Below are 14,702 nucleotides of genomic sequence, written 5' to 3' on the forward strand. Positions count from 1 at the left end.
ATTTAGATGCTATGAAGTCATTTAGTGTCTGAATGCCTGATGTTGTCCAAGCTTTAAAAGAATTTGGGTAGATCCATGCCGGATAAAAGGCCGGATTTCTGATAAAAGAAAGGAGAGGATTGTGTGGAGATTGTAACTGATATTTGGTTTTTAGTTTATCCCAGAGAGATAAGAAGTGTTTAGTTATGGGATTATGAATTTTAAAGCGGTCTTTAGGATCAAGCCATAATAAATTTGATATTAATAGAGGGTCATTTTCTGAAGCCTCTATAAATACCCATAATGGGATTTCCTGTTTTGCATGGTATTTGGACAGACTGGCCAAATGTGCTGCTCTGTAGTAGTTAGTAAAATTAGGGTATCCCAGGCCTCCTTTATTTTTGGGAAGATGTAGTGTGTGTATAGGTATACGTGGTTTAGAAGAGCCCCATATAAACGAAGTTGCTCTTTTTTGTACTATTCTCAAAAAATAGGAAGGAATTGGAATAGGGAGGACTCTGAATAGATAAAGCAATTTGGGTAGAATAGTCATTTTGATTGCATTAATCTTCCCTATCCAGGATAAAGGAAGTTGCGACCATTGTTTTATTAGATTTGTGATCTGTCTTAATACAGGAGGAAAATTGGTTGAGAATAAGTCAGAATGAGATGCTGTTAAATGAATTCCAAGATATGGGATTGATTTTTCTGCCCATGTGAATGGGAGTGCAGCCCTAGCCGGGATCAATTCCATGTTTGTGAGTGAAATATTAAGCACTAGGCATTTCTTAGGATTAATCATAAGGCCGGATAGGGCTGCAAACCCATCAAGAGCTGGTATTAAGTTAGGACCAGAGACCTGTGGTGATGATAGGAAAAGTAATATATCGTCTGCAAATATACATAATTTGTGTGTAATACCTCCTACTTCAATGCCAGTTATAGTTTGGTTTGTTCTGATGTATTGGGCCATGGGTTCGAGTATAAGGGCAAATAATAAGGGAGATAATGGGCAACCCTGTCGGGTACCTCTTTCGATATTAAAGGCTTCAGATTTGTATCCAGCATATTTTATATAGGCTTTGGGTTTATTATATAATGCTTTGATCCATGTTAAAAAGTGGGGTCCAAAACCCCATTTTTGTAATGAATATTGCATATATTGCCAGGATACTGTGTCAAATGCCCTCTTAATATCGAGAGATAGAAAACATAAAGGGATTTTCCGTTTTTTAGCAATATGTGCCAATAACACTGCCCTGCGTATATTATCGCCTGCCTGTCTATTTGGCATGAAGCCTACTTGATCTCTATGTATTAATTTTCCTATAATGCTATTGAGGCGTTTTGCTATTATTTTTGCTAATAATTTAATATCGAGGTTTAACAGAGAGATAGGCCGATAATTCACACAGGAAGTATCATCAGAAAGGGGTTTTGGGATCATACAAACAATTGCCATTAGTGTTTCTTGCCGAAAAGAATGTCCATCTAGAAGTTTGTTAAAAGTTTCAGTGAGAATGGGAGAGAGTATTTCTGAGAATGTTTTATAGTATAAAGCCGAGTAGCCGTCTGGGCCTGGTCTTTTGTTAAGTTTTAGGTCTTTTATGGCGTTAGCAACTTCATCTATAGTTATAGGCTCATCCAAACTGCTTTTTTGATTCTGAGATAACTCAGGTAAGGTTATTTTTGAGAAGAAGGATTCAGCCTCTGTAGGATTAAATTCATTGTTTGTCTTGTATAAAGTTGCGAGATTTGAGTGAAATTTATGGACTATTTTAACTGGATTACAAGTGTAAACATTTTTTGATAATTTCAAACGTATTGGTTTGAAAGATTTGTTAGTTGAATTTAATGCCCGAGCCAAATATGTACCTGGTTTGTTTGTATTCATGTAGAAATTGTGTTTGGAGCGTTTGAGGGATTTATCAACTGACTCAGTGAGAAATAGATCGTATTCTAATCTAGATTTTTCCAGATGAGATTTTGTACTCTGAGATGGATTATCTTGAAATGATATGTAGGCTGCATTAAAATTGAGTTCTAGTTTTTTTGCTAGATTTTTGCGTTCCCGTTTAAATAGTGCCATTTGTCTTTGTATTGTACCACGCAAGACAGGCTTATGAGCTTCCCACAGTGTTATTGGGGAGATGTCTGTTGTATTATTAATTGATATGTATTCCTTTAAAGCTTGTTCAATGGCCATCTGATGTAGTGGGTGTTTGAGCATTATGTCCGGTAAGTACCACGTTGGGTCATGCGCTTTTGGTATGGCTGAGGCTATAGTAGTGTATACTGCATTATGGTCAGACCATGGAATCGGAATTATATCTGATGCAATAATTTCTGGTATCATTCCTATTGTTAGAAAAATATGATCTATTCTGGTGAAGGTTTGATGAGGGTGCGAGAAATAAGTGAATTTCTTTTTCATTGGGTTACTTTCTCTCCATGAATCTACCAGATTGTATTTGGAAAGAAGTTGAGAAAAAGGTAATCTAGAGGTTATTTTGGATGGTGTAAAAGGTGATTTATCTAGAAATGGGAGGAGGACCTGGTTCGAATCTCCACACATTATCACTGTTCCTATTTTGTGTGTATTAATCACTTGTAATATATGTGAGAGGAATGGTGTAGGTTGTTTGTTAGGAGCGTAGTAGGAAATCACCGTGATTGCTGTATCCATTATATAACCCATGAGTATCAGGTATCTACCTTCTGGGTCTTTAATTTCTGATGATAAGGTGAATGGTGTGGATCGGTGAAATGCAATTAGAGTTCCCCTTTGCTTGGTACAGGCAGAAGCCTTGTAAATTTGTTGATAAAAAGGAGAAATATATTTTGGAGTAGAATCTTTGGTGAAGTGTGTTTCTTGGAGGCATACTATGTGAGCCTTCTTGTTATGGAAAGTACGGAAGGTTTTGGTCCTTTTTTGAGGGACATTTATTCCCTGAACATTCAGGGAAAGTATATTCAGTGGTGCCATGGCAATAGATCAAATAGTTTTGACTTACTTTTTGTTATGCAGAGCTGACTGCGCAGATCAACCTGTGTGGACTGAAGAGATGAATAGATAGAAAAGAAACCAGTGAATTCTGGAGTAAAGAGTAAACAAAAAACATATGAGATTAGATGATACATTGTATAAATTATTTTTTGCAAGTAATCACAATTTACCCGTGAAAGAGAATAAATATCTCTCTCAGGGGAATAAGTGCCTTCGTCACACTCCCACATAATATGGTTGGGAGAATGAGGAGGGCTAATGGGGGTACACGGATCTTCCGCTTACAGGAGAGAAGTGCTATGTCAAAAGACATCAAAATGATGTTTCATTAATTGGAGTGCAGAATATAATTTTTGTTGAAATTATTTATTCCAGGGTGGTTGTATATGGTTAGTCTTGCCCTAGGCTAAATAATTCAGTTAAAAAGGTACTGTTAATAACTTTGGTATTGATGAAGATAGTTTGAATTATTTTGGGATTTTAACCCTTTTAGAGTAAACAATTACATATTTTATTCATATGTAACTGTTTAGATATGTTAACTCATAAAATTGAGGTTGTATTGCTTCAGATTAGAATAAACAAAAACATAATTCTAGAAACTAGTTAGGTAATAATATATTTGTTCTAAGAAAAGAAAGAAAAAGCTTCCATTACTTCTGGATTATTGAACATATTTGTCCTAAAAAGTAATAAATCTATTGTTATTACCTGATAATATATAACTGAACAAGAATTTCCTTATTTCACTTATATATTCTAAGGCTATATGAATCAGAAGTAATAAGAAATATAACTGGAATGTAACATGATCCCACACAGTGTGTGACTATCAGAATGCAGTTACATTCAGTTATAAATATAGGTTTTTTATAGAGAACCATCTCTTAGTATAATAAATGAAGAGATATCAGGAATTAGGATGTCAGTCCATTGAATCTTCTTGGTCCATGGATGATGTGACATAACGGCCTCTTTTGTGAGAATGATGATTCCCACTTTGTTCTGAAATTTTCTGGGTGCTGCCTGAAGGTGAAGATGATGCCATGCTTCTGCGTGTGGGAGTGTTGCTGCTTGTGGGTTCTGTCAGATTTAATTTTAAAAGGGTTTGTTGTAGTTCATCTGCTGATCTGCTTCTGTAAATTGTACCTTGGTAGTTAAATCTGACTGAAAAGGGGAAGCCCCATTGATACATAATGTTGTGGCGTTGCAGTTCCATTAGTTGGGGTTTCATGGATCGTCTTTTAGTAATAGTAAGTTGGGATAGGTCAGCAAAAATTTGATAATTGTGTCCTTGAAAATTAAGTTCCTTTTTTTCTCTTGCAGCAATTAGTATTTGTTCTTTCGTTCTGTAATAATGAAATTTTGTGATTATATCACGTGGGGGTCCATCTTTCTTTTTGGCTGTGAGGGCTCTGTGTACTCTGTCCAGTTCTAAACGTTCAATAGGGATATCTGGCTTTAGTTCTTGTAATAGAGCAGTAATAGTAGATTGCAGGTCTGTCACAGTTTCAGGTATTCCCCTTATGCGCAAGTTTGAACGTCTGGCTCTATTTTCGTAATCTTCGAGCTTAGTTTGAAGTATTAAATTCTCTTCTTTTAATTGTTCCAATTCTGTTATATTTTCTTGGGTTGTAATTTCAATTTCATCCATTTTTATTTCTAAGGCTGCGGTGCGGTTTCCCAGCTCTCTTATTTCTTTGGTTAGGCTTTTTGTTATTTGGTCTGAGGTTTGTTTTAAAGCCTTATGAAGCATCTTTTCAAATTGTAATAATATTACTGGGGATACTGAGGAGGCTTGTGGAGAAGTTTGTGAGAGGATTTGTTCTGTATCTGACTCAAATGGAGAGTCTTGCTGTGACATTTTCTGTCTGTGAGAGCGCCCTGATGCTGTATCTTGTGAGGTGACTGGAGCTGCTTCAGCTGCAGTGAGTGCCTGTGAGCTCTTTGTGAGGTGATTTTTATTTCTGCCACGGTTTCCTCCCAGTACCATATTTCCTGCCCAAACTTTCACAGTTTGTTCCCTGGGGCAAAAAGGTTCAAATGGATACCTTTTGAGCCTGCAGGCTCCGCTTTGTCCTTCTCTTCTCTCCTCAGCGGTGTGGAGCTCTAATAATGCATGTCTGCTCCGCTAGGCTCCGCCTCCTGCCCCGCAGAAGCATTTTTCAATACATGCTTTTCATCCATTGAAGTCTATGGAACCAAAAACCAGAACAAAGTCCCTGGCCCTTTCCATAAAATGCACAGATGTGAACTACATCCATAGGAAACCATGTTAAATGGACTGTAGTGTGTTTCTGCAAAACTGAAAACGCGCTAAAAAATGCATAGGTGTGAACCAGACCTTAAAGTAGGCAAAACAATTTTAATTTTTGTTTTGTTTTTGATCGAGTGGAGAGGGATTAGAACACCTGTCAGTTTTTATTGCTGTCTGTGTCCCCGTTAGATTCACCCTCTCTATTTGTCCTGTTTACCATTATCATTGAAAGTGAAAGTAAAAGAAAATTCCAAATTTTGGGTTGACCCAAGAAAAGTAATAGAGGGGGAAATCTTCCAATGAGGACTAGTTCTGGTAACCTGGGGATCCCCAAGAGATTTCCTTAACCACTTACGGACCGCCCGCCATCGTTATACGTTGGCTCTTTGAAGTGGAATATCGTTGTTATAGCAGCAGCTAGCTGTCATAACCTCGGTATCCACTTCAGCGGGCGGTCCGCTTTAAGGTAAAAGTGATCTCAGTGGCGGATTTGCGGCGAGATCACTTTCATCGGTGGCAGGAGAGGGCCCCCCCTGACTCTCTCCGGTGCCCTCCGGCAGCGGCGGAGGTGATCGAATCCAGTCCCCTGCTTGGCATGGAGCTGAGTGAGGGGAGGATGGCCCCCACCCGTCTCCATACCATTGCAGGGCGGAAGCGATGTCAAAACGTCACTTTTGCCCATAGCTCTTAAAGGGACATTTTTTTTTTTTTTTCAAATGACTTTTTTTTTTTATTGCACTTTAGTGTAGATATGAGATCTGAGGTCTTTTTGATCCCACATCTCATATTTAAGAGGTCCTGTCATGCTTTTTTTCTATTACAAGGCATGTTTACATGCCTTGTAATAGGAATAAAAGTGAAATTTTTTTTTTTTCAGTGTAAAAATAAAAAATAAATAAGAAAAATTAAAAATAAAATTTTTAATGCATCCCATTCTGCCAAGCTCGCGTGCAGAAGCGAACGTATAGGTGAGTAGCGCCTGCATATGAAAACGGTGTTCAAACCACACATGTGAGGTATCACCACGATCGCTAGAGTGAGAGCAATAATTCTAGCCCTAGACCTCCTCTATAACTCAAAACATGCAACCTGTAGAATTTTTAAACTTCGCCGATGGAGATTTTTAAGGGTAAAAGTTTGTCGCCATCCCATGAGCGGGTGCAATTTTGAAGCGTGACATGTTGGGTATCAATTTACTCGGAGTAACCTCATCTTTCACAATATAAAAAAAAAAAATTGGGCTAACTTTACTGGTGTCTTATTTTTTAATTCAAAAAAGGGTATTTTTTTCCAAAAAAGTGCGCTTGTAAGACCGCTGCACAAATACGGTCTTATTGCAATGACCGCCATTTTATTCTCTAGGGTGTTAAAAAAATATATATGTAATTTTTGGGGTTTCTAAGTAAGTTTCTAGCAAAAAAAATTATTTTAACTTGTAAACAACAAGTTTGAAAAATAGGCCTGGTCCTTAAGTGGTTAATTTGCAGGGATTTCCTCTCATTTCCTTTTTGGCTATGGGACAAGTAGTGAAGGTAAATCTCCCCAATTGGACAAAGGTGGTGTTTCGTCAGATTAGGCGTGTGTAACGGAAGAATGTGTAACGGAAGTGACGTTCCGTCGCCACCATCCTGCTACACCCCACTATACTCCATAATAAGGATATATTGAGAAGGGGGAAAGCGGACATCTTGTTACACCCATCGGAGTTTTGCATTTACACTTATTTTTAACAGTAATGTGAGTTTATATAGTGAAAAAGAGTACTTAGAACTGACTGGTTAGATGTTGAATTTTAAAAGCAGTGGCAAGCCTGCTCATCTCATATGTTTGCTAATCTGACAGAAGTTCGCTGCTTTTAAAATTCAACATCTAACCAGTCAGACGGCATCCTAAGTACTGTATTTCACTATATAAACTCACTTTACTGTTAAAAATAAGTGTAAAATGAAAAACTGGGTGTAACAAAATGTCCGCTTTCCCCCTTCTCAGTGTATCCTTACTATGGAAGAGTGCGGGGTGTAGCAAGATGGCAGCGATGGAACGTCACTTCCGTTACACATTCTGACAGGTCGCTAAATCTGATAAAACAGTGGCAAAAATAAACCTTACAGGAGTTATACTGTAACCCTTTCGAAAAAGGAAAATAAAAAGTTTTTCCTATAATTCTACTTCAATGCTGTATTCTGTAATGATGAAGCAGCCAGCAGGAGGGGACTACAACTCGCATCAGGGGGCACAGTGTTTCGCAAACCTTCTAATGTTGGATAGCAGTGGTAACCGAAGCTCTTCAAGAAACAAAGATTTCATACATGTTCTACTGGAAAGGCAAAGGTCAAACATTTAAAATCTGACCTCTGGTCAGTATTTTTTTTATTAGACCAATATAACTAATTTTTGAAGTAAGTGACTAAGTGTATCATAAAAAAAGATGGTTCAACAAGGCTTTGAAAACTAAAAGAAACCAAAAAAAAAATAGTGTGTGTATATATATATATATATAAAGTGAGTACACCCCTCACATTTTTGTAAATATTTTATTATATCTTTTCATGTGACAACACTGAAGAAATGACACTTTGCTACAATGTAAAGTAGTGAGTGTACAGCTTGTATAACAGTATAAATTTGCTGTCCCCTCAAAATAAATCAACACACAGCTATTAATGTCTAAACTGCTGGCAACAAAAGTGAGTACACCCCTAAGTGAAAATGTCCAAATTGGACCCAATTAACCATTTTCCCTCCCCGGTGTCATGTGACCCATTAGTATTACAAGGTCTCAGGTGTGAATGGGGAGCAGGTGTGTTAAATTTGGTGTTATCGCTCCCACTCTCTCATATTGGTCACTGGAAGTTCAACATGGCACCTCATGGCAAAGAACTCTCTGAGGATCTGAAAAAAAGGATTGTTGCTCTACATAAAGATGGCCTAGGCTATAAGAAGATTGCCAAGACCCTGAAACTGAGCTGCAGCACGGTGGCCAAGACCATACAGCGGTTTAACAGGACAGGTTCCACTTAGAACAGGCCTCGCCATGGTTGACCAAAGGAGTTGAGTACACGTGCTCAGCGTCATTTCCAGAGGTTGTCTTTGGGAAATAGATGTATGAATGCTGCCAGCATTGCTGCAGAGGTTGAAGGCTGGTGGGTCAGCCTGTCAGTGCTCAGACCATACGCCGCACAGTGCATCAAATTGGTCTGCATGGCTGTAGTCCCAGAAGGAAGCCTCTTCTAAAGAAGATGCACAAGAAAGCCTGCAAACAGTTTGCTGAAGACATGCAGATTAAGGACATGGATTACTGGAACCATGTCCTGTAGTCTGAGACCAGGATAAACTTATTTGGTTCAGATGGTGTCAAGTGTGTGGGGGCAACCAGATAAGGAGTACAAAGACAAGTGTGTCTTGCCTACAGTCAAGCATGGTGGTAGGAGTGTCATGGTCTGGGGCTGCATGAGTGCTACCGGCACTGGGGAGCTACAGTTCATTGAGGGAACCATGAATGCCAACATGTACTGTGACATACTGAAGCAGAGCATGATCCCCTCCCTTCAGAGAATGGGCCGCAGGGCAGTATTCCAACACGATAACAACCCCAAACACACCTCCAAGACGACCACTGCCTTGCTAAAGAAGCTGTGGGTAAAGGTGATGGACTGGCCAAGCATGTCTCCAGACCTAAACTCTATTGAGCATCTGTGGGGCATCCTCAAATGGAAGGTGGAGGAGAGCAAGGTCTCTAACATCCACCAGCTCCGTGATGTCGTCATGGAGGAGTGGAAGAGGATTCCAATGGCAACCTGTGAAGCTCTGGAGAAACTCCATGCCCAAGAGGGTTAAGGCAGTGCTGGAAAATAATGGTTGCCACACAAATATTGACACTTTGGGCCCAATTTGGACATTTGCACTTAGGGGTGTACTCACTTTTGTGAGATACTGTATGTATATATATATATATATATATATATATATATATATATATATATATATATATATATATTTAATAGTTAGATAACAAATTACTGGGTATCTTCCCTTACCGTAAAAAATACATACTTGGCATTTTTTTGCTCCTTGAAAGGAGCATGCGTCTGGTTTACCTGTATGCTGAGCACATAATAATAACTTACAATGTATCAGCCATCAATGGCTTATAGCTGTGTAGACTGAGATAGGAAATCCAGTCTCTTTGTCACCTCCATCTCCGCAGAATGGCAGCACAATGCTTCTTAGTCGCCTTATGTGACTCACTTTTGTCTGACACTGCAGAGTCTATGCAGAACAAGCAATGTCTAGCCTAGCAACAGGCAGACTATATCCAGTCCTTTGTGTAGAAAGGAAAGAAAACTCAGAGCAACCAATTAGACTCCAGATGTCAGGTTCCTTGTGCAGGTTACCCGATTAAATTTAGCATCTGCCTGATTACAATGTGCAACGCTCCCCTCCCATCCTATGAATATACTTCTTTTAGAGCCCTCTTCATAGTTTGTCAGAATATGTCAGAAACTATAGACCTAATAAAGGAAATTAGGGTCAGAGCAGGGCTGACGCTACCATAGGGCTTAAAGTGGAAGTCCATGCAAAATCTAAAATCCCTAAAATCCCCCAAAAAATCCCTAAAATCCCCCAAATCCCTGCATCTATAGACCCCACAGATCTAACACTAACCTCTCTATCCCTGTAAAGAAAAACTAGTATACATTCCTTTTTGGTATGGAAGCCGATCTGACCCGCTCCGACCGGATGCCATGCTGAGCTGTCAGCCGTGGCTTCTCTGTGTAGGCGGGTGCAGAGTAGACGAAGCCCCATAGTAAGTCTATGGGTGAATTCACTTCCCATTCATTTCACAGCCGTTGTCTTCCGTGTCCTCTGCAAAGCTTCCGGCGCTGGAGATCGGGAGGGAGCGAATCAGTTCAGCTTCCAAAAAGGTATGTATACTCATCTTTTCTTTACAGGGATGGATTTTAGATTTTGCATAGACTTCCACTATAAGTAGCTGCCTTAGGGCCCCAGGATGGGGGGGGGGGGGGGGGGTAAAAATCCGAATCCCCAGCCAGTTGCTGAGGATTCTGATTTTTACAGTGCTGCAGACATGTTTTTTTTAACCCCCCAGAATATGAAATGTTGGGTTTACATACTCTTTAAATATAGTTCATATTGGGTTTCTCCGACGGCATAGCCACCAATACTTCCAGGGTCAGCAGTGGATCAATGGATGGAGCATCAGTGTCACTGACCAATAATGCAAATGTTATTAAAGCGGAGCTCCACCTTAAACAAAGATATTAAATGCCAGCAGCTACAAATACTGCAGCTGCTGACTTTTAATAAATGGACACTTCATCTCTCGGCTGCCCCCACCGCCATCCTCGGTCAGGGAATCAGGAAGTGAAGGGTTGCGGCTTCACTGCCCGGTTCCCTACTGCGCATGTGCGAGTCGCGCTGCGCGTCTACACTTGTCCCCGTTGTGTTGTGGGAACTGTGTGTTTCCCAGAACACAACGGGGGGGGGGGGGGGGGCGGGGGTCATTTGCGGCTAGCTATTCCCGGAAGTGGGTGCAGTTACCTGTATTATACAGGTATCTGCACCCCCCTCCCCCCTGAAAGGTGCCAATTGAGGCACCGGAGGGGGGAGGAATCCGATGAGCGGAAGTTCCACTTTAGGGTGGAACTCCGCTTTAAGGTAATATATTCTTTTATTACAATGTACTGCTCATGCTAATGTACTATGAGCTATAAATACACTATATTACCAAAAGTATTGGGATGCATGCCTTTACACGCACATGAACTTTAATGGCCCACCCTTTGCAGCTATAACAGCTTTAACTCTTCTGGGAAGGCTGTCCACAAAGTTTAGGAGTGTGTCTATGGGGATGTTTGACCATTCTTCCAGAAGCGCATTTGTGAGGTCAGGCACTGGTGTGGACATCAAGGCCTGGCTCGCAGTCTCTGCTCTAATTAATCCCTAAGATGTTCTGTGCAGGCCAGTCAAGTTCCTCCACCCCAAACCCGCTCATTTATGTCTTTATGGACTTTGCATTGCTCACTGGAAGGGCCCATCCCCAAACTGTTCCCACAAAGCTGGGAGCATGAAATTGTCCAAAACGTCTTGGTATGCTGACGCCTAATGCCCCGTACACACGAGTGGACTTTTTTCGACCGGACTGGTCCGACGGACTATCCGACGGACTTTCGACAGACTTCCAATGGACTTTCCGAATGAACGGACTTGCCTACACACAATCACACCAAACTCCGATGGATTCGTACGTGATGACGTATGACCGGACTAAAATAAGGAAGTTGATAGCCAGTAGCCAATAGCTGCCCTAGCGTCAGTTTTTGTCCGTCGGACTAGCATACAGACGAGCGGACTTTTTGATAGGAACTGGGTCCGGCGGAGTTCCAATGTAAAGATTTGAAACATGTTCCAAATCTAAAGTCCGTCAGATTTTCGACCGAAAAAGTCAGCTGCAGGTCCGATGAAGCCCACACACGGTCAAATTGTCGGCCGGACTCGGTCCGTCGGACCAGTCCGGTCGAAAAGTCCGCTCATGTGTACATGGCATAAGAGTTCCCTTCACTGGAACTAAGGGGCCAAGTCCAACCCCTGAAAAACAACCCCACACCATAATCCCCCTCCACCAAATGGTTTGGACCAGTATACAATACAAGGTCTATAAAGACATGGATGAGCGAGTTTGGGGTGGAGGAACTTGACTGGTCTGTACAGAGTCCTGACCTCAACCCAACAGAACACCTTTGGGATGAATTAGAGCAGAGACTGCGAGCCAGGTCTTCTCGCCCCAACATCAGTGCCTGACCTCACAAATGCTCTTCTGGAAGAATGGTCAAACATTCCCATAGACACACTCCTAAACCTTGTGGACAGCCTTCCCAGAAGAGTTGATGGCCCAACTCAATATTGAACTCTACGGACTTATGCCCCATACAGACGATCAGACTTTCCAACAACAAAACCGTGGAATTTTGTTCGAAAATTGTTGGCTCCAACTTGCCTTGCATACACACGGTGACACAAATGTTGGCCAACAATTACGAACGTGGGAACGTGGTGACGTACAAGACCTACCACGAGCCGATAAACAGGAAGTTCAATAGTCATGTGATATCTCCATTACAAACGCTATTTTTACAAGACTGAGCGCCTCTGGCTCATACTTGATTCTGAGCATGCGTGAACTTTTGTGCAATGGACTTGTGTACACGCAATCAAAAAAGTCAGACAACAAAGTTCGGTTGGTGGAAAATTTGAGAACCTGCTAGCCAACATTTGTTGGCGGAAAGTCCGACAACAAATGTTCGATGGAGCATACACACGGTTAGACTTTCAGCCAACAAGCTCACATCCAACATTTCCCGTCGAAAAGTCCGATCGTGTGAATGTGGCATAAGACTGGGATGCTATTAATGTTCATGTGCGTGTAAAGGCAGGTGTCCCAATACTTTTGGTAATATAGTGTAATTAAATAGTTATTTCAAGGGTTCCTCTGTGTAAAAAAAGGTTGAGAAAGGCTGCTCTATGCCAAAAGCCTCTGCACTGCATTAGAATGAAAAGATGTTGCCTCCCTGGGACGTTACACAGATGACATCAAATACAGCATGACAGATGGATTAAAAACGCCACGTGTACTGTTGTCCTGATCACTTCCTCAGGGACCATGTGCAGCTTTTTTATATCCATGTACTTGAGACATACTGTATGTTGTTATTGTTTTAATAAAGTGAATTAAAGAATGTTTGATGATACAGTATTTGATTTCTAGGGGTGCACTTTGTTTAGTTTGTCTCACATTCTTTCTGTGGTGTGGGTTCCTCTTTGTGTTCATGAAATGTTATGTGGATTGGATACAGAGCTCACAGCTAAAGTATTTGATGACCTTTTTTTTTTCTTGTCTACACCTAGCTGTTCACAGAGTACGGCAGACTGGCTATGGAGGAGACATTTCTGAAACCGTTCCAGGTCAGTGTGTCATCTACTATATAGATACCTTGTAATCTGCTGCTGGGTCCAAAGTGGCGGACATTGGCAAACATAAAAACACCTTTAATGTGGTACAAAGTGTGTTATCCATTACGTTATATTTATGCAATGAGCTAAGTGAGACTTATACAAATCAATCGATGCAAATATTTGATCGGTATCTTTGGTACAGGATTTTGATACTTTATTAGAATTAAGTGAGAAAAGTGAGGAGGAGTAAAGCATTTTTATAATAACCTGAAGCTGAACTCTAGGCAGATATAAAAGACACAGAATAATACAGCTCTTGTCAGAAACCATGAAAACAGACCGAGACAGAAGTACAGTTAAATCACACTTGTTTAATAATAAAAGTAAAAAGAACAAAACGTAGTCAAAACATAGCCAAAGTTCAGTAACCGGAACGGATAGTCAGCCAAGCCAGAAGTCAGGGATCAAAGTGGTGGAACAGCAAGCAGGATCTGGAGCCAGAAGGGATGTCAGCAAAGCCAGTCTTTAAACAGGAACACAGGAGATAGTTTCTTGTGATGTGACCAAGGTGAAGGCAGAGCTCCTCTGGACTGGATGGCTTAAGTAGGCAGGACAGACGAGCAGGATCATCAACAGCTGAGTAACTGTGGAGAGAGATGGGAGCTGGCAATTAGCCGACAGCTGTGCGGCCAGCTCAGAGAAGGAAGAGCTGAGCCCAGCCCTGACAGCTCTGTAATGTATTTGTTAAGTGCAAGCCGTGTGAGAACCTGAAGGTGACCTGAAATCAGCCTCTTGCAGTCCCTGTACAGCAGGGCCAAAGTGTAAGAGAAAGAAGCAGTACAGGGCACCAATCAGTTGAAGATGTGCTGACAAGAAGTATAGAGAGGGTAGAGTGATAGAAAGATCAGCTCATCACTGTGCTGCTTCTCATTTAACTGTCCAATCATGGGCCAGGGTGGATCCTGGATGACCTGGGCTCATTGGAAGTGGGCTGAATAATGCTGACCATCACACTGAAAACATCTAGCAGCAGAAGAAAATCTTCGGATCGAAGATCAATATTACAGCAATTCATTTTTAGCTTGATATATTTGTCCATAGTCACACATTTTTAAACCACTTTTACTATTAGTGAACTTGCGGTACAGAAATATGGGAACATCCACTCTATAGAACAAAGCCAAGCAACAAGTGAAATCAGTCAATGAGGTGGTAATATTATCCAGGAGACATAACAGTTCATAGATGCTAAACCTCCAGTGCCAGTTTGGTACACTGGACCTACTCATGACTTGCAGAAGTGGGGTCTTGGGTTTTAACCCCCACCAGGAACACGATCTTCATGGAGTAGGTATGTTCCAAAATAATATACAAACAAGAGGAGGAACAGCACACAAATAGATATATAGCCACCATTATTTATTCACTTAAACCAGAGGTCTCCAAACTTTTTAAGCAAAGGGCCGGTTTACAGTCCTTCAGACT

At 40.9% G+C, this 14,702-nt stretch overlaps 1 protein-coding gene across 3 annotated transcripts in view; it reads left to right on the forward strand.

The window, feature by feature from the left end:
• ATL1 (atlastin GTPase 1) overlaps positions 1–14,702 on the forward strand; it is a 125,861-nt gene that overhangs the window by 39,110 nt on the left and 72,049 nt on the right. For all 3 annotated transcript variants that reach the window (XM_073608625.1, XM_073608626.1, XM_073608627.1), the window contains exon 6: positions 13,170–13,226. In XM_073608625.1, coding sequence (XP_073464726.1) covers positions 13,170–13,226 — 57 coding nt within the window. The remainder of the gene's footprint in view (positions 1–13,169; positions 13,227–14,702) is intronic.

This window comes from Aquarana catesbeiana, linkage group LG13 (assembly GCF_042186555.1).
Source record: "Aquarana catesbeiana isolate 2022-GZ linkage group LG13, ASM4218655v1, whole genome shotgun sequence".
NCBI lineage: Eukaryota > Metazoa > Chordata > Amphibia > Anura > Ranidae > Aquarana > Aquarana catesbeiana.